At 36.8% G+C, this 23,931-nt stretch overlaps 1 protein-coding gene across 1 annotated transcript; it reads left to right on the top strand.

Moving 5' to 3' along the window:
* The first annotated feature begins 2,248 nt into the window (after positions 1-2,248).
* LOC121416720 lies at positions 2,249-20,056 on the top strand. The gene is made up of 3 exons (XM_041610180.1): positions 2,249-3,289; positions 14,852-14,962; positions 18,882-20,056. The coding sequence occupies exons 1-3, from the start codon at positions 3,046-3,048 to the stop codon at positions 20,054-20,056; spliced, it is 1,530 nt and encodes a 509-aa protein (XP_041466114.1). The 5' UTR covers positions 2,249-3,045.
* The last annotated feature ends 3,875 nt before the right edge of the window (positions 20,057-23,931 follow it).

Genomic DNA, 23,931 nt, shown 5'->3' with positions numbered 1-23,931 from the left:
ATTAAACTGTGTTACACCTCGTAATCTATCTAACCTTCTCAATCTTTCTCTTTCTTCCTTCGTGCTACTCTCCCAAACCTTAAGTTCTACTTGTCTTAACTCTTATTAAACTGTGTACACCTCGTAATCTATCTAACCCTCTCAATCTTTCTCTTTCTTTCTTAGTGCTACTCTCCCAAACCTTAAGTTCTACTTGTCTTAACTCTTATTAAACTGTGGTACACCTCGTAATCTATCTAACCCTCTCTATCTATCTTTCTCTTTCTTTCTTAGTGCTACTCTCCCAAACCTTAAGTTCTACTTGTCTTAACTCTTATTAAACTGTGTTACACCTCGTAATCTATCTAACCCTCTCAATCTTTCTCTTTCTTTCTTAGTGCTACTCTCCCCCGGGGGGGGGGGGGCCACTTCCATTCACGGGTGGATACCATGCGCGACCATGGGGTCTCGAAAAGCACCCTAAACACGTAATTTCCATATTCTTAAAATGAACCCCTTAACAATTATTGGCGTGTGAAACCCTACCCTTAACAAGTATTGGAAGCAAAACGATACTCTTGGCAAATATTCCCTGAAATGAACCCCTAAACAAGTACAGGAATGTTTTATGATTGTTACGGGTCCTTCGGTCGTCGACTTAACCTTATTTGGGTTAGTACGAACCCACTATACACCTCACGCAAATCGGACCCTAAACACGTAGTGTTGGGGCAAAAATGACATCCTTTATAAAACATTTTGATTCTGTTTTATCATCCCCGCAAATTCGACCCTAAACACGTAATTTTCCTAGCGAAATAGATACCCCTTTTTCATTATTTTTGTGTTTTTGGCACCCCTATCACGTTACGTACGTAACGTGCCCTATCGTGAAAAGACATCCTTTTTACGTGTTTTTTTTGGTCGCGCATGGTATATACTCGTCAGTGTAAGTGGCCCCCCCCCCCCGGGTACTCTCCCAAACCTTAAGTTCTACTTGTCTTCACTCTTATTAAACTATACACCTCGTAATGAGCAAGATTGTTATATGAATCATCAATAAAAAGCCCGGGGGGGGGGCACTTAAAATGGACGAGTCGATATCATGCGCGACCAAAAAACACGGAAAATGGAATTTTATAGATTGGGCGCGTTACGTATACATAACGTAATAAGGGTGTCATTTTTACAAGCAAAGCTACGTGTTTACGGTCCAATTTCCAACGATATAAATACACTCACTGAAATGGTATATGCAGGATGTTTTTTTGCTGTAAAACTGCGTATTCGGGGTCCGATTTGAGCAAGGTATGGTAGAAGGGCGGTACTGATATGTATTAAAGGGTAAAGCCAATTGCCGACGTCCATGACAGAACAATTATAATATTGTACTTGTTAAGGGGGCCAAATTAAAGGGGTGGACTAGGCTGGGAATATTTATATCTCAATAAATAGATGAAAATTCACAAAACAAAATGCTGAAAACTTGATCAAAATGGGATGACAAATAACGAAGTTATTGAATTTTAAAGATTTGCATTAGTCCGGTGAAACAGTTTTGGGCATGTCTTAATGAATATTCATTAGGTGGGCTGATGATGTCATATTCCCACTTGTTCTTTTGTACTTTATATGAAATTAGTTTTTTTATGGCAAGAACTAAAACAATTGGATTGACAACTGATTAAGTGCATTATGTGCGTTCGCCACAGATTGGTAGTATTATGAAAACTTTATCCACTTCCATTAACTTGATGTAAATATTATTACAATTAATTCACTATTTACGTCTTGCTGTTCATTTGAAATTGTTAATTTTTACAATATGTGCTATGGTCCGAAACCACCCATATTTTCTAGACACTGGCACATTTGTTTCCCACTGAAATGTCGCAAAGGGTAAAAACGTCGAGACTGATTTGTCATCTCAATGCTAGATAGATTACCTACATGTGTAATACTATGTGACTGGTATAATGATTATATCTCGCTTTTCTCCATTCCGAGATCGAGCAAGCAAATCATGGCATTGAGTTTCCGTTCCTAGACCCTTTTCATTTCAAACAATTAATTCAGTCCACACAAAATTAATTAACGCATTTAATGTTGAAAGTGATAATTTTCTTGTACTATTAAGCTTTGCCGACTGATATTTATAATATAGCTACAGTTTAAATATGTAAATATTTAGTACTATCAAGTCCGGAATTAACTTTGATTTGTAATAGGGTCTGCATACGCAGCGTATAAACCAGCAATCTTGCATCGTCTGCTACGTAAACTAAATGAGCGAATATGACCAAAACCATTATGTTTCATGATTTACATGAATTAATTATTAGCTTAATTAGGTATTCTTCCAACTCCAAAGTTCAAATTTGACTCACATTTAATTAAAGAATAAGCCGATGAACCCTTTAAACATTTTTTATTGGGTAATGTTATGTTAAATATTTATTTTCTAAATGAAATGAAAATTCATGCTCCCCTCGTCTACCACCATGCAAAAATAAAATTGTTCTGGTAACTGGTATAAAGATTCCTATCAGATGATGCCAAATATGTCCACGTAACACATACGTGTGTATATTGATTAATTCATTTTAAATCTGAAGGTTATTCTGAGGTCAAAGCAAGTCTTCGTTGGGTCCATTTTGTATGTGTAAGCATGGATTCCACCTTATGACAATGTGCCCCCGACCACCCCCCCCCCTCGAGATAAAAGATGACCTTGAAATATCAGGGTCCCGGAACATAAAACTTATCAATTGAATGTAGGGATGGTTTATACGATTGATAGTAAAAATCAGCCTCACGCTCATTGGTAGGGTCCATGGTGCTACTAACGGATCCCAGAACAGCTATTTGGTTGACGAGTTCGTACATCATCAGTGTTTCATAAACTCATAATGGGCTTTATCATACATCACTATTTTTTTCTTTTCTCTCTTTGCATTTCTTGTAATTGGCACAGATGTCGATGTAAAGGAATTGATCCTGGATTGGCCCCATGGTAGACAGGAGCTAGAACTGAAATACAATGTAACTTGCAAAGTGAATGTTCCTATGCATGACTGTGGGATCGAGTACATCGTGGATAATCGTGAAGTAAATTACGACTCTTATCTATCGCTTGTCATACGGTCCTCGGACATTTCAGATGCAAATTCTACATTTCTGACAGATTCCAGTGGCATATTCGACGAGTACGGATACTTGAACCGGTCGAACATCTGGTTCCAGCTTTATAGTGCCTCACCTACGAACGGTGTATTAATCCTGTCAGCCAAATGTGACATGTATGAACAAGGTATTTAATTACAATTTATTTTAGAGTAGATTGCTGAAAAAAGTTAACTTTTACACTAGGAAATAAGGGTGCAAAACTTTCCGGGAAAAGGTGCTGAGTGAGTATTCGAGAATACTTGCACCTTTCACTCGCCACCGCGCCTGCGCAAGCCCGCAGCGGGTGGCTAGGGTGCAAGTTTGAACCTCGCGTATAGTTTAGGCTCCTGTCATACTTTATCAAAATGCTTGCAAAGTTCAACCTGGTCGGCAATGAAAAAATACCTCTTCTCGCTTGTAAGGGAGTGTGTGTGTCTGCATCTTTTAAACGTGTAATGACATTGAAATTATGTTTTACTTGCGAAATTGCTCGTAAATAATATTGTATAGAGTTATAGGGTCTGGGAACAAACTACGCAGAAATCTTACGTTTCTAGTGGTCTGTAGGTTACCAATATAATTGCATAATTTGCATACTTTATGAACTCGCTACGCTTGTCTGATTGTTTTGGGAAGAGTACTTGTAAAAAAAATGGTTTAAGCATGATTCTTAGTTTTATTTGGGGAATTACGTCGTTTGGCAAAGATAGTCGTTTTAGTTACTCATTCAGTAAGATTTTTGGAAGAATTCCGTAACCACCTGAAAATTGGGCCAAAAAGACGAAGCAGACGGCCAGGCACAGTGGCATCCTGATATGGGGTGACATTATTCACCTTATAGGTGCTAATTTGGGGAGGAGCTCCATAAGTACCCCCCCCCCACTAAAATTGAGAATAAAAATATGGAGAAGGTGAAAAATTATATAGGCCTATCTGGCCCTATAGAGTATATAAAATATACATACATGTATATGACGGGAGAGAAAAATAAATGGATTTATTCCGTCAAATTTTAAGGTAGGCTTGAGTGCGTGTAATTGTATATATAGGCATCGGTCTATTTAGAAAGTAAAGTCTTACTATAGTCTAGACTATATATAGGCATCGGTCTATTTAGAAAGTAAAGTCTTACTATAGTCTAGACTATATATAGGCATCGGTCTATTTAGAAAGTAAAGTCTTACTATAGTCTAGACTATATATAGGCATCGGTCTATTTAGAAAGTAAAGTCTTACTATAGTCTAGACTATATATAGGCATCGGTCTATTTAGAAAGTAAAGTCTTACTATAGTCTAGACTATATATAGGCATCGGTCTATTTAGAAAGTAAAGTCTTACTATTGTCTAGACTATATATAGGCATCGGTCTATTTAGAAAGTAAAGTCTTACTATAGTCTAGACTATATATAGGCATCGGTCTATTTAGAAAGTAAAGTCTTACTATAGTCTAGACTATAGTCAAGCTAAAAAACCTCGGCTTTTCTGGTATCAGCTATTCTAACTAGCATAACAGGAAGAGATCTTGACTACAGTTACAACGAGGTGAGTTGGAGTCCAAAGCAAGTTAAGCAAAACTTACAAATCCATAGAAAAATCTAAGGTAAACGCACCGGTAGGCTCGACAATCTTTTGTTATTTTTGGTAGAGATTCTTTCCCTAATTTGCATCAGAGAGGTGCAAAGTTTCACCTTTCTAAAAAGACACAAAATTGCACCCTGACATTGACATCTGGTCTGCACCTTAGGGTGCCACGTCGAACCCTTTTCTATAAGTGTTTTCCCTGTTTTAGATTTTTTTCTTACAATTCCTTAAATCTTCTGTGATGAAAAATAAATTTTAACCTCGATCTGTCTGTGTGACCTTATTTAACGCATGGTCGAATATCTTATCAATATCTCGAAAAACTTATATTACCACAAAAAACGACCAAAATGCGGCTCAGTATTGAAACTTGCTTAAAAACGATTCTGCATTTGTGAAATTATTGCCCAAACATCTGCCAATTTTCTTACCTTTTGCTTCCGTTCCGAGATGATCCAAACTTTTGGCAAGCATCTAAAAATCTCCACATTGCGAGCAGAGATCTCAAACAAAAACACCAGCCAATTTTCTTGCATTTTGTCCTCCATATGATACAATTATTTTACGTTTGTCTGCCTGACGTTTTTTGAAAGATTTGAAAGACGTTCGTGCGCAAATTCATTTCACACTTTTTTTATGACAACAACTACCAAATAGTCAGGCAGCATATGTCATGATTTACCGGCTACTTCGACAAAGTGGCTAAGTCTGATTTTTCACTTTTATGTGATTGATGACATCACAAGGAACAACTTTCAACTTGGTGACAAATTTCTCATGGTCATCTTGACCATGTTACGGGTCAAAATAAGGTCAATAGGGGTCAATTTTTTAAATTGCCCCAATTATGTTGAATGACACATCAAATTGTTTGTCTTGTTATGCTGAACAAAAAAGTGTACACAATGATATACTCGTGACCTTTCGTTAAAAAGTTATGACCGGAAATGTCAAAAGGTCAACGAACTTTCGTTAAATGGCAAATTACACTAAAGGTGTTAAGGAAGCTCGTTTTCCCGTGATTTTATGCGTATGTGTACTTCTTTATTTTCGATTTTTGATTAGTCCATCGTCAGAAGTCCTTATTCAGAAGATATAAAGGTTCAAGACAAGGTCATAGAAAGGTCAAAAGGTCAACAAACTTTCATTGGAAGCCAAAATACACGTCTAAAAGTGGTTAGAAGTCTTATTTTTCGTGGGTTATTTTAAAAAGTCTATATCTAAGAAGACATTATATGAAAAAAAAATGAAAATGAAAAGCCATAATTTATTGTTCGAAATAGACATGAAATACTCCGAAAATTTGCTTTGCCCAAATGATCGTGGGCCCAGCAGCCGCTGTGCAGCGCCAGATCGATGAGGCTCTATCCCTTTAAATGTTGAACGCCAAACAGGGTAGCAGCAATTAACGTATTTTGGTCTGACGCTGCCGGGGTTTGAACTCACGACCTCCCGGTTGTGAGACGGACGCTCTACCAACTGAGCCAACACACCGGTGTTATATATAAATGAATCCAATGTGCTTATTTAGGAACAAAATAGATAAACAGAGATAGACGTCAAATTCATTCAGTGGAGTATCATGTTATTGCATGAATACCTTGAAGCGTCTTGACAAACCCTTATATGCCCTTAAAATCTTGTCATCTTCATGATGTGATAATTAAGTGCATCCAGGGAGTTTAGGAATTCAATTCAAGTTCAATTCATTTTCAATAATAACTAGTCTCTGATATGTAAAGAAGCATTTCCTTCATTTGCTTTGTACAGAATATTCTAATTAACAGAAATTATTGTAATGTATTGGGTGCATGTGCTGTTCTGAGCTTACCATTGGGGCCCTTTTGTATTTTGTAAAGTGAAATTTAAGGATTTCGTGCATACTTTTGGTCAATTATTTTTATTTTTCAGTAAAAAATGCAAGTCTTCACAATGTCTAGGGGCAGCTGCCCCCTAAGCCGTGGTTTACTTCAATGACATAAATTATGTGATCATTCTTTCTAGTAACATCCAGGTAGTTCAGCAAGTAGGAAAAAAAATAAGAACGACAAAAGAACAAAAACAAAATCTGCATCTAGCATCTATGCACATCACTATCGTGAAAACTGTATTAAGTTTAGTTTCACGTTGTATGCATGCTCTGGAAAAAAAAATACTTGACAAAATAGTACAAGCCGTTTTAATATCAGTACATAATCAGGAATGTGTAGTCCAGAGATCGAGTAACGGTCAGAATATATCACATCAGCATGATGGACACACATGACTGACTACAAACATCATGCTTGCACGATGTTGCCTCTTTGTCAGAAATGATAAAAATAATACAACCGTCACGCATTAGAATTAGTAAAGGGGCAATTGGAGTCTAACTTATCGTATCATCCTCAATCCTAATTACCTCATTATCTTATTCGTAAGTTAATCCAAATAAGATGTTAGGCATCTTTCTTAGGACCTGAGAGCACTGATCAATCGCATAGTGCACATAATCAGACCCCAATACATTATAATATCTATTTTTTTTTTAAATATTATGCACAAAGCAAATGAATGAAATGTATCTTTACAACTCAAAGACTTGTAAATTAAAAATGAATTGAACTTGAATTGAAGTTCTACATCAAGGAACTCGGAAAGAGCACTTGTAACATCATGAAGATGATAAGACTTTTAAGGGCATTAGGGTTAGTCAAGTCGTTTCAAGGCATTCCTGTAATACCATGATACCACACTGAATGTATTCGACGTCTATCTCTATGTATTTTGTTCCTAAATAAGCACATTGGACCCCTTCCTAGATGGAGATTTTTCAAAAAAAAAACCCCAAGAAAAACAAGACTTCTAACCCCTTTTAGACGTGTATTTTGGCTTCCAATGAAAGTTTGTTGACCTTTTGACCTTTATATGACCTTGTCTTCACCCTTTATATCTTCTGAATAAGGACTTCTGACGATGGACTAATCAAAAATCGAAAATAACGAAGTACACACATGCATAAAAAGAAGGGAAAATGAGCTTCCTTAACACCTTTAGTGTAATTTGCCATTTAACGAAAGTTCGTTGACCTTTTGACATTTCCGGTCATAAATTTTTAACGAAAGGTCAAGAGTATATCATTGTGTACACTTTTTTGTTCTGCATAACAAGACAAACAATTTGATGTGTCATTCAACAGAATTGGGGCAATTCAAAAAATTGACCCCTATTGACCTTATTTTGAACCCTAACATGGTCAAGATGACCATTAGAAATTTGTCACCAAGTTGAAAGTTGTTCCTTGCGATGTCACCAATCACATAAAAGTGAAGAATCAGACTTAGCCAATTTGTCGAAGTAGATGACATATGCTGCCTGACTAAAAGGCTACCTGGTTGGTTGAGAAAGGGTCTAAAAAACTATTTGTATTTTTGTACTATTTCTCAATCTTCCATTGTACATGCTGTCTTCTTTTCGATTAAGTGCCGAGTAAAATAATAATAATAATAACTAAAAACATCTAAAAATCGCCATTTTGCGAGCAAAGGTCTCAAACAAAAATGTAAAATGTGACAACAGCGGTTGTCTGGAATCTCGTGTGCTAATTTAGTTCACACCGTTTTGTGACACTTTTTCATCCATAGAATATTCCCATCGTGATACCAGCGAAACACTTAAACTATTTTATCATTATCTCGAGCGATTGTGATTATAGGATATTACCTTCCGTTTTGTATTTATGATTTTATTTAGAAAGTTTCGATCAAATATCAACTTAATGATAATTGGCTGTTCAATCATTAATACAGGACAAGAGAGTCTTACACTCTAAAACACTGAGTAAAATTTTACGCAATATTGGGTGGGAAGGGAACATGCCTGTTTCCTGGGTATTTTTTACCCCATACTGCGCTGATTTAACGCAACATTTTACCCAACCAACATGCATGTTCCCGTTTTACCCTACATTGGGTCATACACGTAAGCGTTTAAACCCCAACGAAAAAATCATTTGAATAAAAAGAGAAAAATCCAACTAACATAACACTGAAAATTTCATAGAATTCGGATGTACAATATTAAACACTGTTAGCAAATTTATCCTTAAACTAAAAGAAGTTCCTGCAGCAGAGTCTCGAGAACACCTGTAATCTTACCAGATTGCGTAATCTTACAGGAAATTGGTATTTGGTGTGTGTAATCTTACAAATTTTCTTAAATAAAACACTCTTTTCCCCTTTTTCTAACAGACCTGTTCTGCTAAATTGCAGAAAAATTCCTGTTTCATGAATTTAAAGAATGATTCTGGTATTGCTTTCTGCAAAATCTTTTATTTTTATGTAAAATCAGGGTTTTTTAACAGTGAAGAAAGTTATGACATTTTAAAGTTTTGCTCAATTTCACAAAGCAGTTACATGCACATCCTGGTCGGTATGCAAATGAGGAGACTGATGACATCATCCACTAACTATCTTTTTTATTATATGAAATATTGTGATTTTTTCCTCATTATCAAGTGAAACAGTGATTAATTCCTCCCTATACATGTGGAATTAGCATGTTTAATACTATATGAATCATTCAAGTAGGTCCCTAATGTCAAATCTCTGGAAAATGAAATATTGTATAATTATAACAATAAAAAACAAAAAAATAGTGATGGACATCATCGACTGATTCATTTGCATGTCACTGAGTTGTGCATTTCACTGTTTAGTAAAAATTAAGCGAAACTTAAAAATGCCATAGGCCTAACTTTCTTATTTTTATTATTTATGAAAGTTTAATTTTTCTCTATTTATTCAAATCAACATTTTTGCTAGGGGTAGACTTGACCTTTAACGTTGACCTCAAGATGACAATTGACCTTGCCAAGTGACCTGCGACGGCACCATAGCATGCAAGACCCCTAAATACGTCTAAAATCCAAGTATGGTTGAAAACTGACTTATTGTTGCAAAGTGATGTTTCATAATCTTTGTGACGTCATTTGGATCACTTAGTCTTGCTATCACCTCTAGTGGGCGAGACAAAAATGTATTAGCATCGATAGCAATAAAAACAACAATCAAAGCAATTAACCTACTGGAATCAGTGGCGTAACTACGAGGGGGGGCATGGGGGGCACGTACCCCCCCCCCCCCCCAATAGGCTGACCAAAAAAAAAAACCGAGGAAAAGGAGAAAAAGAGGGAGAAAGGAAGAGAAACTTAGTGGGGAAAGAAGAAATTATCATGCATTATAATGGTATATTATATCATAATTATGTTATGTTATATTACATGGGAAACATTTTTTTCTTAACTTAATGAAACATAATTTGCTCAGGGCCTATGTCTTCATTGTTCCTGGTGCTCGCATTGTCTGTTTAACGAGATTGCACGAAAACCTCCCGTTTTCAAGTCAATGTACACCAAATATATTATTGTTTTATGTAGTGACATATGCTTCTTTTTCATGACTACTTAAAGTGATTGCCTCATGTTAAGGTCTTAATACAAAACATTTCCTGTCCATGATTACGTTCGCATCAGTGGATTGGTGAGATATGTCTGCTCTCCATGAATTCCTAAAATCTGTCCTTACAATGTCCCTTTTTCTGATCTGATTATCAAAAATTTTCAGCTCGCGCTTCGCGCTCGAATAATTCGGTTAGTGAAACACGTATGGTTTCGTGAATTCCTACAAACAAGCCTTAAAATGCCCCTCTCCAGGTCTGAATTTCCTAAATTTTCAGCTCGGGCTTCACGCTCGCAATATTTGATTAGTGAGATGCGTATATTATTCATGATTACAAGAATTATAAGTGCTTCAAATGTAATTCTAACAAAATCAGCAAGCGCTTGGCACTAGCATTAGATGACTATGGTGAGATATGAATATTATTAAGGGATTCCTTAAATATAGTCCTTAAGATCTCCCTGTTTGAAGTCAATATGTACAAAAAATTTCCGCTCGCTTCGCGCTCGCATTGGTTAGCGAGACAGGTACATATCATGATTTTAAAAAATCGATTATTTTTTAGGTCTGAATATCAAAAATTTTCAGCTCGCGCTTCGCGCTCGCATTATTTAATTACTGAGATGTGTATGTTATTCATGATTACAATTACTGTACAAGTGCTTCCTTAAAATTTCTCTATTAGGTCAGTATAACTGAACGCGCTTCGCGCGCTCACTAAGTGACTCCAAATTTTTGCTGGTGCCCCCCCACAATGCCGTGACCCACGATACGCCACTGACTGGAATGTATGCATTTTTCGGTCATACCGTTGCTGCGAGGGGGGGGGCTGTCGGCACTCAAATTTTTTTTTGATGGGGGTGTGCTTCTCGAAACTCTGAAATGGGGCTCTATGGAACTGATTTAAAAGGGTAAAGTGGGGGCCATTTCCATTGACGAGTAGATACCATGCGTGACCATCGGGTTTCGAAAACACCTTTTAACAAGTATTTTCCATGTTCTGAAAATGCACCCCTGTATAATTGGCGTGTGAATCCCCCCCCCCCTCCCACTCCTTTAACAAGTATTGGAAACAAAACGGTACGTAGTCCCAGAATTGACCCCCTAAACAAGCAAAACGAGATCTTAATTACGAACGTTACGTCGAGTTTACCTTGTCTGAGTACCATCCTACACACCTCGCTCAAATCGGACTCAACACGTAGTGTTCGGGCAAAACGTACATCATCTATGAATTATATTTGAGTCATATCCCTCGCAAATTGGACCGTGAACAAGTAGTTTTCCTAGCGAAATAAATACCCCTTTTCATTACTTTAGTGTTTTTGACACCCTTATTATGGTACGTACCTAACGTTTTCTTGAAAAAGAGATCCTTTTAAAGTGTTTTTTTTATGGGGGGGGGGTGTTGCACCCACAAATGTAATAACGCCCACAAATGTAATAATACTTTACCCACAAATGTAATAACGCCCACAAATGTAATAACACTTTACCCACAAATGTAATAATTTTTGATCGCCCACAATTGTAATAATGACTTTACCCACAAATGTAATAAATTTGAAGGGATTATTGGCGAATCCGTTCTAAACTAAAATCCTATATGCGTTCATATAGCACACAAGTGCAAATTCTTTTTTCCAGACCCGGTTGTTTCAAAAATTATAATATAAATCCAAAGTCTTTTTTCCAGACCCGGTTGTTTAAAAAAATATAATAAAAGTCCAAAGTCTTTTTTTTTCCAGACCCGGTTGTTTAAAAAATTGTGATATAAGTCCAAAGTCTTTTTTCCAGACCCGGTTGTTTCAAGAATTTTAATAAGTCCAGTCTTTTTCCAGACCCAGTTATTTCAAAATTTATAATATAAGTCCAAACTAAGATACGATAATGACATTCCTGTGGAAAAAATGGGAATCGAGCGTAGTCTTTTCTCCAGACCCAGTTAATTAAAACTGGTGGAATTAATGTCTTTGTTGTTGTTTCACCTTATACGGTGCATATTGTGAATATATGCACTAAGAGTAAATTGAGAATCAAGCGTAGTCTTTTCTCCAGACCCGGTTACCTGTTATTTAAACATTATGAATAACAGTTTAAAAACAGTATAAAGACCCCATAATCTTATTAATGCTGGATATAGCGTAGTCTTTCAGCCCGACCATTTTTCTCAAAAAAAAAACGCTAATAGTAAGAATTAAAAAAAATCCAAGTCTAAGACCAAACAAACCTTCAACCTAAGAACCTGTTTTAAAAGAGGTTTAGAGTGTTGTCTTTATTCCAGGACTAAAAAAGTTACGAAAAAAAATCTTCTAACATAAGACCTTATATTCTTATTCTCGTGGAATAACACGAGTTTTAAAACGTACTCTTTCCTCCAGACCCGGCTATTAAAAAAAGTAACTGAAAAACTTCAAATCTAAGACCAAATTTCCAAAGTTTCACCCAGTAAAAATATGTCCTTTTTTTAAATAATGCTACTATCCCTACAAAACATTGCAATAACGCGTGGGTAAAGCAGACATCCTTTCTCCAGACTTGGTTACTATTTGAAAAATAAAATAGTTTTTACAAATATTCTAAAACAAATACCCAATCTAATTACTATGGAACAACATGAAGACCGATTGTCGAAGATCGACTTTCCTCCAGACACAATTATTTCAGGAATAAAAAAATCAATAAAACTCAATCCCCAACAACGAATCTAAGAACCAACAATCCTCCAAATTAAGACCATGCATGTAGAAAAGCACATGTTTAGAGCGTTGTCTTTATTCCAGACCCGGTGATTTAAAAAAATGATTTAAACAATCCTAAAAACAAAACACTCATATTCTTATTCTTGTGGAATAACACGAGTATTATGCTTAGTCTTTCGTCTGGACCCGGTTATTTAAAAGATAAAGAAATATTGAAAAAAATGACAGCTGAGACCAATCTTCAAAATTAAACCCGCTTAAAATGCTTGGGCTTAGAGTGTTGTCTTTACCCCTCACCGACGTATATTATAATTTTTGAAACGACCGGGTCTGAAAAAGACTTTGGACTTGCATTATAATTTTTGAATTAACCGGGTCTGGAAAAAAGACATTGGACGTATATTATAATTTTGAAACAACCGGGTCTGGTAAAAAGACTTTGGACGTATATTATAATTTTGAAAAACCGGGTCTGCAAAAAGCATTGGACTTGTACTGTAATATTTCATTAACCGGGTCTGGAAAAAAGACTTTGAACTTTTGTGCTATATGAACGCATTACTATAGGATATTAGTTTAGAACGAATTCACCAAAAATCACTTCAAATTTATTACATTTGTGGTTAAAGTCATTATTACATTTGTGGGTAAAGTGCATTATTACATTTGTGGGTAAAGTGTTATTACATTTGTGGGCGTTATTACATTTGTGGGTAAAGTTTTATTACATTTGTGGGCGATCAAAAATTATTACATTTGTGGTTAAAGTGTTATTACATTTGTGGGTAAAGTGTTATTACATTTGTGGGCGTTATTACATTTGTGGGCGATTATTACATTTGTGGGTGTAACAGGGGGTCACGCATGGTATCCACTCGTAAATGGGAAAAAAATACTGCGCAGTGTGAAAAACATTGTCTGCAGAATTTTTGAGATTGCCTTTCGAGTTATTTTGTTTGGCAATAACTTGGCAAATCGGGAAGTGTTATATCTCTACCCCCCCCCCGAAAAAATATAATAATAATAACTAAATCTTAATAATGATACAGCGTGTTGATGTTTTATATGATACCTAAATCACACTGAGCCATAGATGACATACAATTTGCATAGATGCTCTTTTGGTGTAAAATCTGTTGATAAAATTCAGATTTCTAGACAATGAATTCAAAGAGTTTCAAAGAAGATACACAAACTTTTAGATCACTAAGTATGACATGAGATAGATTGAATCAACTTACCACAGATCAGGCTGTTCTCGAAGACCTCTATTGGTTGCCCATAAACGATCGCATAGTTTTCAAAATTCTACTTCTGGGGAGCGTTTCATGAAAGGACTTGTCAAACGTTTTATCCGACAAGTCCCATTTTATTCGGACAGCTACTATAGTAACAGTGCCTCTCAGCAATCAGAATCAAGGAAAGATGTCAGATCTGACAACTTGTCAGACAAAAAGTTCATGAAACCCCCCCCCCCCTGGTTATTCATAATTATCCTTGGACCCGCACCCGATTAAAACAAGTATCTAAGATGCCAGTATCAACCTGTACGCACCTTGTGATCATCCCAAGCAATTCTTATCCTCTGCACCATCCTTTAAGAGCAACTTAAAATTGCATTTGTTACTCAGTAGGTACTATAGGTTTCAAGACGGAAATTTCCCTCAATTATCATGTGCATTTTTTGTACTTATCCTTACTTTTTGCTTTGTTGTTTTCTAAGTGCCTTGAGCATTTAATCAAAATAAAAAAGACCCTTTATAAATTCTACGTATCATTACTTATTATCATTATCTAAACTTCGTATTTTGCTTGATGGGTAGCTTTTGGACAAGTTTGTATATTGCCAGGATCACTTTAACTTGGCATCTACACTTCAGATTTAGAGCTGTTATCAAAAGTGTTACGATACATATTGATATCAATCCACATTGTCTTAACCCGAGTGTAGTTGACAAAGAATCCATTTTAATGTCTTTACAGGGATCAATTGTGCATCGAATCCATGCAGCGAAAATAGCGATTGCTTTGATCACGATGCTGGCTATAAATGTGTTTGCTATGTAGCATACACTGGTGTAAATTGCAGTGAAGGTGAGTTTACCATCGTCAAATCAATTGTCAAATTATTATTCTTTTAAAGGACAAGTCCACCCCAACAAAAACTTAATTTGAATAAAAAGAGAAAAATTCAACAAGCATAACACTGAAATTTCATCAAAATCGGATGTAATATAATTTCGGTCGGTATGCAAATGAGGGAACTGATGACATCACTCACTCACTATTTCTTTTTTATTTTATCATATGAAATATGAAATATTTTGATTTTCTCGTCATTGTCATGTGAATTCAAGTTTCATTCCTACCTGAGCACGTGGAATTCCATTATTTTGATATTTTGTGCTTCAGGCAAGGAGGTCCTAATCATCAAATTCGTAAAATTGAAACATTGTATAATTCAAACAATAAAAAAAAGAAATAGAGAGTGAGTGACATCATCGAATCTCTCATTTGGATGTCACTGGCTCTTTCATATAACTATTTTGTTAAAAATAAGCAAAACTTTGAAATGTCATAACTTTCTTATTTTACATCCGATTTTGATGAAATTTTTAGCATCGTGCTTGACTGATTTTTCTCTATTGATTCAAATCAATATTTTTCTGAGATGGATTTGACCTTTAAAGAAAATTGACTTGTAATTGCTGTTGCATATTGGAATGCATATGTAGAAGCCATATATTGAATGCATGAATCATTTCAAAATGTCAGATGAAAAAGTGAATAGTCATATTGATTGAGAAAAAGAAATCGAGATCACTAGAAAACAATTGAAGATATGGACCACTAGAAATTATCAGACGAAACAGTTCAAGTCTCTACTCAGCACAATAAGAATTAAAGTGCAGTTCAAGGTCAAATTTTGTCCTTTTTACCCCTATCTCGACGAGGGTTGAATGTTATATCCATACGGGTTCACTTTGTACGGACTGGGGTTCAATTTGTAAGGTTAAATCACGAACCTTCATAATTCTTGTAAAGAAAACTACAGAAAAGTGATTATCATAATTATATTCACATGTTACAGCCATATCTTTTATGAAAGTGAATTGATTCAAAGGTTATAGAAAGAAAATTAACCCAAATTATCAAATGATCAATACTAATTAATTTGCTGCGTAAATCCATGTAAACATACAAGTTACAAGTCTTTGCAAAGAAACTAACCGTACACAGACTAATGTCAACGCAGCTAGAATGCGTGGGTAAACCAATTACGTCAAGGCAGGCAAGACATCAGATCGGTACTTCAGCCTTCTTTATATTTTTCCTTTTACAAATTTACAATAAAAAGGGGGAGGGGTTCCTTTGCGACAGTCACTCAAAATTGAAAAAAATAAATATGGAGAAGGTTCAAAATAATATATCTCGCTCTAATATGGAACATAGATGATGGGAGAGTGGAAATACATACCAAAATATGGCTTTATTCTGTCAAATTTTGCGTGTAATTGTCCATAGACATCGGTTTAATTAATCAGTAAGGATGTGAAAGCCTAGACTATTTAAAGTATTGGCTCAAAATCGCTAGAAAACCTCTTCCGGTATCAGTACTACTGGCTGACAAAGTGGGAAGAATCTTATCTGCAGATACATCAAAACGGGTTCGACCCCTAACTAAGGTAAGAAACACCAAAAAAATCGATAGAGAAACAGCAACTGAAGAAGTGTCGACAGTCTTGTTATTTAGGGTGGCTGTCGCAAAACGAACTCTTTGGTTTAATATGGTGGGAAATGCACCCTGAAAGTTGCAAAAATAAACCTATAAGGGTGCAAATTTTAAAGCCTGTGTATAGCTTTGGTAAAGGGTCAATGTGATTGATAATCGAATATCATCTAATATGACAGTCTTACTGAAGCGTAGAGACCGTTCTCTGAGAAAATTTCAAATATTCAAATCTTGGATATATAGCGCCCTCTCTCGGCGATGCTTGTTTTAAATTAAAAAAATTGGCATTCAAGCACTTATCTTATAAATTTAGTGATTAGATATCCAAAAGTTACAGACAAAGAACATATCTTGAAAGTTTCAGCCCATTCCATGATTTAGAATAGGATTTAATTGAAAGACAAAAACACACAGATATTTTAATTTGATCGGGTGACCCGATCAAGTTAAATTTCCATGTAAAATCGCAAAATTTATCCTGTAAAACACATTTTCATTTCATATCCTCCACATCTTAACTGTTATAGGGCATATCCATTCATATTAGCTAGCAATGAATTGGAATAGTGATAGGTGCATTTTGGTGGATTTACCAAAACTACACACAAATTTTAAGCGTAGGGATGTTGAAGGCTCTTGTTATTTTTCACAATTTTTCTTCAAACTCTAACGTATCTGCCACTTACACTTTGTTTTAACTTAGGTTTCTGTGAAGCAAATGCGTTTGTTATCATGAGGTGAAGTGTACAACCAGAACTACAGCACAGATTGCAATTTAAACTGTATATTCTGTTTATTTTTTCATGACTGGAATATCTACTGGATTTTATTGAAATGAATTTTAGGTCCATATTGAAAAGAATAAGGCCAAGTAAAATAAGAAAGTATCTGATCGTCCTCGCGCGCATCAATTTTGGCCGCCGCATGAAATTTTTTGCTATTTACTATTTTCTTCCCTTTTTGATTGCAGCATCAATTTTCTTGTTATTAACTATTTTTATGGCTGCTGAATAGCAAAAAAAAATCACAGGATTACTCTGGGATCTCTCTCGCAACTTCAAAAACAACTGCAAAGTCCGATAACGCCGCAATTGCAAGAAAGAAAAAAAAATCTGATTTGGTTTTATTGGAATTTTGAAGATACCGTCATAAATTATCGAGGAAATAAAGTTTGCAAACTCGGATAAGATCACGGATTTCTTCATTTTTAGTGCATTTTCGGGGACCCCGCTTACTGAATATGAACTAATCCGTCGCGTGCTTTGGAAATATGGCACAGATAAATCAATTTTAATGACGTAATTTGTATTTCATCGGGGGTTTTTTGGTGAGTGAAAGCGCCTGTACCTAGATGTGTGTTACGGTGATTGTCTGTGTGCTTGTGATTCTGTTGGATGAACTGCATGTGTGCTAGGATGATGTGATTAACTGTGCTGGCGTGACATGTGAATTTGTGAAATGCATTGAATTTTTTGGCGAGTTTTCTAATGTCAGCAGGCAATGCATCGAATATTCAATGAGGGATTTAATATTCAATATCAATTTTGAAAATGAATGAAAATTGAACAGTAAGGAACATTATGTGAACGAACAAGCAGCTGGAAACTGTAATGCGAAAACATACCCAGAGCTAAAAAAGAGATTGGCTCTGGAAAACTGAACAAAACTCCATGGTAATAAAATGACCCCCATGCATTTTTTACCCGTACATATATATAATATAAAATGTTTAATTATTCACTTGACATGAACATTCTGTTTTACAACAATACAGTAGGCCTACCAGTATACATGAGTAATACATCAATATATTTTATCGTAAAATACATTTTCCATAGATTTTCAATCAATCGTAGATATTTATACATAAATAATATATATATATTTCTACTCATTTGTTATTAATATTGAGCATACATCGATCACATATTTTGAGCTTGACATGGACTGACAATCATTTGAATAAAAAATAACCAAAAATAGTAAATAGTAAGGACCTCCCTCATCACTGATGTCAAAAACGGGCCAAGAAAATGCCTCCTTCTTTAAAAAAAAGTAAGATAGCAAATCCTTCTTTAAAAAAAAAAGTAAGATAGCAAATAGGCAAGGACCTCATCACCGCTCTCAAAAAACCCGGACGATTTTTTTTACTTGGCCTGATGAATCGATTGACATTACCGTCTCAACCGGGCAAAGATGAATATGTTCTTTAGGAAATTATTCTATGTTGACCTGCAACTCAATATTTAATCAGCTTTGTCATGTTGTGTTTTTTTCCAGTTGAAAATAGGTTACTAGGTGCTATGGAATACATTCAAGCCAACAATACAAACATGACGATCGGAATCTGTAACGAATACCATTCATGTTCGAATCTTGGTTGTAATTATGTCGCCTTTTACTTCAGCTGCAGCTGCGACAACTCATGCGAGCATTTTGAAGATTGTTGTTGGGACTACCAATTACTGTGCAAAAACAAGGACACTGGAGGGTTCAGCTTTGGATTTGGAGTTGGTTTGGGAATGTCTGGCTTTGTTGGTGATGATAACATGGAAACCATAGAAGTGCCTGATTCGGTTCGCCCCAACATGCTTTCATGCGTTAAGGCAAATACTGCGAGTTATTGGTTTGTCACACGTTGCCCATTAAAGTGGAATAGTTCAGACACACAGGCAAGGTGTGAAGACACTGCTTCTTTCACCGATGACCTACTGACAATTGTGCCAGTGTCTCTTGAGTACAGGGTGACTTTCAGAAATGTCTATTGTGCCATCTGCCATGGTTTTCAACCTGCCAACATCACACCTTGGCCTGTTCTTTTCAACTGCAGTGATGGCTCTGTTTCACCTACAGATACTGATGAAATGCTGGATAGAATCAAGAGAGGGGTGTGCAATTATACATTCGATAATGAATCTTCGTTCAAGAGAACCCCTGCATATCGAGAATGCTTCAACGAAGTCCGAAGTTGTCCTGAAGATTTTGCAGATGATACGATTGCTGATGCTTGTGTGGGTTTAGGGTTGCGGGCACCGTTGACACTTTCCTTGAAAATGCCATATTTTTTCAATGAATACTGTCTCAAGTGTAATCTTCCGGATCGTCACTATTCAGAGTTCACTTCTTGTTTCCATTATATCATAGGGGAGGGGACGACACCTAAAGGGTTCCCAATCACACTTTTGGTAGATTTTAAAGGTAATGACGGTATCCATTTCAAAGTTGATAAGACTTTTGTCCAGCAGGAAACAGTGGAATGCGAAGAAGGAGCTGTCTTTGACATTCTGTCGGGGATATGCCGTTCTCTTTCGTGCAGAAACGGCTTGTCTCTTCTTAACGGTGAGTGTACCTGGGCTGTCGAGTGTAATGGGAATCGTGTTGTAATTGAATTTGGTGGATTGAACAATGAAAAATTTACTACAACGTGCAAAATAATAACATTCTTTGAAATTTAGTTCCAAAGCCAGAAACGTTTTCCCTCCTTCTTGGGTCAATTATTAAACATTAATCACTTCATAGACTCCAATCACATATAGTCTCTATTAATTAAGCTGGAATCTGTAGATCTGTCTATGGAGTATGAATTTGTACTACCTATTTGATACCTAGGTTTCAACTTTGATGGGGTTTACATGGATCACTGCATTCATTATTCCTTTATCTGGGATTACCGCTCTTTGGTATCTCTTCATTGTGTTCAACGGACTCCAAGGTAAGGTTAATGTTATTTCTGCTTGATCTTTTCATTCTTCTCCATCTTCCTCATCGTCCCCCTCTTCCTCTTCTTATTTAAACTTCTTCTTCATCATTGTAGCTTTTTAATTCTTCTTTAAATTCTCTTCTTCATCGTCTACTTCTTCTTTGCTTCTTCTACTACTGTCTCCTACAATCCTCCATTAGGTGAAGTGTAGTGTGTCAGAAGGGTACAGTGCATGTTCAAGCGAGAGAAGTGGAAGATGGCGAGTTCATCTTTGACCTTCTGACCTCAAAATCAATATAGGTGGTTTCAGACCGCCTCGAAGTTCGCCAGTTCCAGGTATTTTTTGATCGGGAAATTTACTCCGATCAGAAAATACCAGGTATTTTGGTAATGTGAAAGCAAACTACTCATGAGGCGGTTTCAAACCGCCTCGATCACAAGAATCCCCGTTAAATTACGAGAACTTTTTAAGGCTAAAAAATACCATATATAAAATATAATCTCCCCGAAAGAAAATACCCGCTAAATAGTAGGTACTTGGCGAAATTACGAGAACTTTCGTGGGGATTTTTCCAAGGTCGCAGGTATTTTGGCGATGTGAAAGCAAATTACGGGAACTTTTAGCCCAGCGTGTCGTTGGGCGCGGCGGCGTGGGTGGCTGCTGGGCTAGTGAATTTGAATCTCGCGCCTTGCCTGCTTATCAGACCATATGCGCATGCTCGTAACTTCGGGAACTTATCCCGAAGGGTACGTCGCGGGGCGGTGTGAATGCAGGAATAATTAATGGTATTTTCTAGCAAAAAAAGTTCTCGTAATTTAACGGGGATTCTTGTGATCGAGGCGGTTTGAAACCGCCTTATGATTCCTCGGATCCATGCGTAGAGACCAGTCTGGTTAAGTTAAACTGTATTTAACGCGTTTACAAGGACTGCAGAAGGGTAATGTTTCAGACCGCCTCGAAGTTCGCCAGTTCCAGGTATTCTCTGATCGGGAAATTTACCCCGATCAGAAAATACCAGGTATTTTGGTAATGTGAAAGCAAACTACTCGTAATTTCCCCGAAAGAAAATACCTGCTAAATAGTACTTGGCGAAATTACGAGAACTTTCGTGGGGATTTTTCCAAGGTCGCAGGTATTTTGGCGATGTGAAAGCAAATTACGAGAACTTTTATCCCAGCGTGTCGTTGGGCGCGGCGGCGTGGGTGGCTGCTGGGCTAGTGATTTTGAATCTCCCGCCTTGCCTGCTTAACAGACCACACTGCGCAAGTTCGTAACTTCGGGAACTTATCCCGAAGGATGTGTTTCGGGGCGGTGTGAATGCAGGAATAATTAACGGGTAATTTTTAGCCTTAAAAACTTCTCGTAATTTAACGAGGATTCTTGTGATCGAGGCGGTTTGAACCTTGACCTTTGTCATTTTGACCTCAAAATGGATAAGCTTCCTGGAATCCATGCTGGTACCATACACAGGCGCGGATTCCCCTCGTCCCCCCCCCCCCTTCGGCTGAAACAAAAGAAAAACTAAAGAGGGAAAGAAAGAGAAAAAAGGAGGGGAAGATGGAAAAGACAAAAAAGAAGAAGGGAAGAAAAAGAGAGAGGAAAAGGGGAAAGAAAAGAGGAAAGGAGAGAGGGTGAAAGGAAAAGGAGAAAAAAAAGAGGAGGAAGGAGGAAAGAAGAGAAGAGAAAGGGGATAAGAAGAGGGGGGTAGAGAGAGGAAGAGGGGGAAGGAAGGGAATGAAAAGAGAGAGAGGAGAAAGAGGAAAGAAAATGAGAAAAAAAGCGGAAGAGAAAAAACGGAGGGGAGGGAGAGGGGAAGAAAAAAGAGAAAGAGGGGAAAAGGAGAGAGAAGAAGAAGAAAGAAGAGGGAGGAAAGAAGAAAAGAGAGGGGAAAGAAAAGAAGAAAGAAGAGGGGAAAGAAAAAGAGACAAAATGCGAAGAGGGGAAAGAAAGAAAGAAAGAAAAAGAGGAAGAGTGGGAAGGAAGAGAAGAAAAGGGGAGGGGGATGAAAAAGGAGGAAGAGGGGGAAAAGAGAGAGGAAGAGGGGAAAAGAAAAAGGAGAGAGAGGAAAAGGGAAGAAAGAAGAGAAGAAAAAGAGAGAGAAAGGTAGTAAAGAAAAGGGGAGAGAAATAGGGGAAGGACAAGAAGAAAATAAAGAAGAGGAGGATGAAAGAAAATTATGTTTGAACCAAAAGGGTGCCGAAATGATGTTCGAAGGAATGTCAAAATGATGTTCGAACGGGGGGGGGGGAGATGTTCGACGTAGGGGCGCCAAATTAATGTTGAACTAGGGGGCGCTAAATTGATGTTGGAACTAGGGGGCACCAAATTGATACTCGAGCTAGGGGGGGGGGGGGCGAAATGATATTCGAACTAGGGGCGGCAAATTGATGTTGGACCTACATGTAGGGGCGCCGAATTTATATTCGAACTATGAGAGTGCCGAAATGATGTTCGAATGGATGTTAAAATGATGTTCGGAATGGGGGCGCCAGATTGATACTCGAACTAGGGGGCTCAGATTTGATGTTCGACGTAGGGGCGCTAAACTGATGTTGAACTAGGGGGTGCAAAATTGATGTTTGAGCTAGGGGGGGGGCGAAATGATATTCGAACTAGGGGCGCCAAATTGATGTTGGACCTACTTGTAGGGGCACCGAATCTATATCCGAACTAGGAGGGCGCCGAAATGATGTTCGAAGGGAAATTTAAAGGTCAAGTCCACCTCAGAAAAATGTATATTTGAATCAATAGAGAAAAATCAGACAAGCACAATGCTGAAAATTTCATCAAAATCGGATGTAAAATAAAAAAGTTGTGACATTTCAAAATTTCGCTTATTTTTAAAACAATAGTTATATGAACGGGCCAGTTACATCCAAATGAGAGAATTGATGATTTCACTCTCTTACTATTTCTTTTGTTTTTTGTTGTTCGAATTATAAAATATTTCAATTTTTACGAATTTGACGATTAGGACCTCATTGCCTGAAGCACAAAATGTTAAAATAATGGAATTCCACGTGTTCAGGGATGAATGGAACTTCATTTCACATGACAATGATGAGAAAATAAAAATATTTCATATTTCATATGATAAAATACAAAAAATAGTGAGTGATGTCATTAGTTCCTCATTTGCATACCGACCGAGATGTTCATATATTTTCATATGTTCATATATTTTGTGAAATGAAGCAAAACTTTAAAATGCCATAACTTTCTTATTTAACATCCGATTTTGATGAAATTTTCAGTGTTATGCTTGTTAATTTTTCTCTTTTTATTCAAATCAAGTTTTTGTTGGGGTGGACTTGTCCTTTAAAATGATGTTCGAAATGGGGGCGCCAAATTTATACTCATACTGGGGGGCGCCAAATTGATACTAAAGCTAGGGGGCGAAATGATATTCGAACTACATGTACATGTAGGCCTAGGGCGTCGAATTGATATTCGAACTAGGGGCGCCAATTTGATGTTCCAACTGGGGGGCACCAAATTGATGTTCGACCTAGGGAGGCCAAATAGATGTTCGACGTAGGAAGAACAGCTTTGTTCATTAACAAAGCTGAGTGGGTTAATCCAGCCATCTCACTTTCGATTTTTATTATGTACATACATTTACATTGTAT

Source organism: Lytechinus variegatus, chromosome 6 (genome assembly GCF_018143015.1).
Source record: "Lytechinus variegatus isolate NC3 chromosome 6, Lvar_3.0, whole genome shotgun sequence".
Lineage (NCBI taxonomy): Eukaryota > Metazoa > Echinodermata > Echinoidea > Temnopleuroida > Toxopneustidae > Lytechinus > Lytechinus variegatus.
Note: the sequence above shows the minus strand (reverse complement) of the source record. Positions and strands in the feature narration are given on the sequence as shown.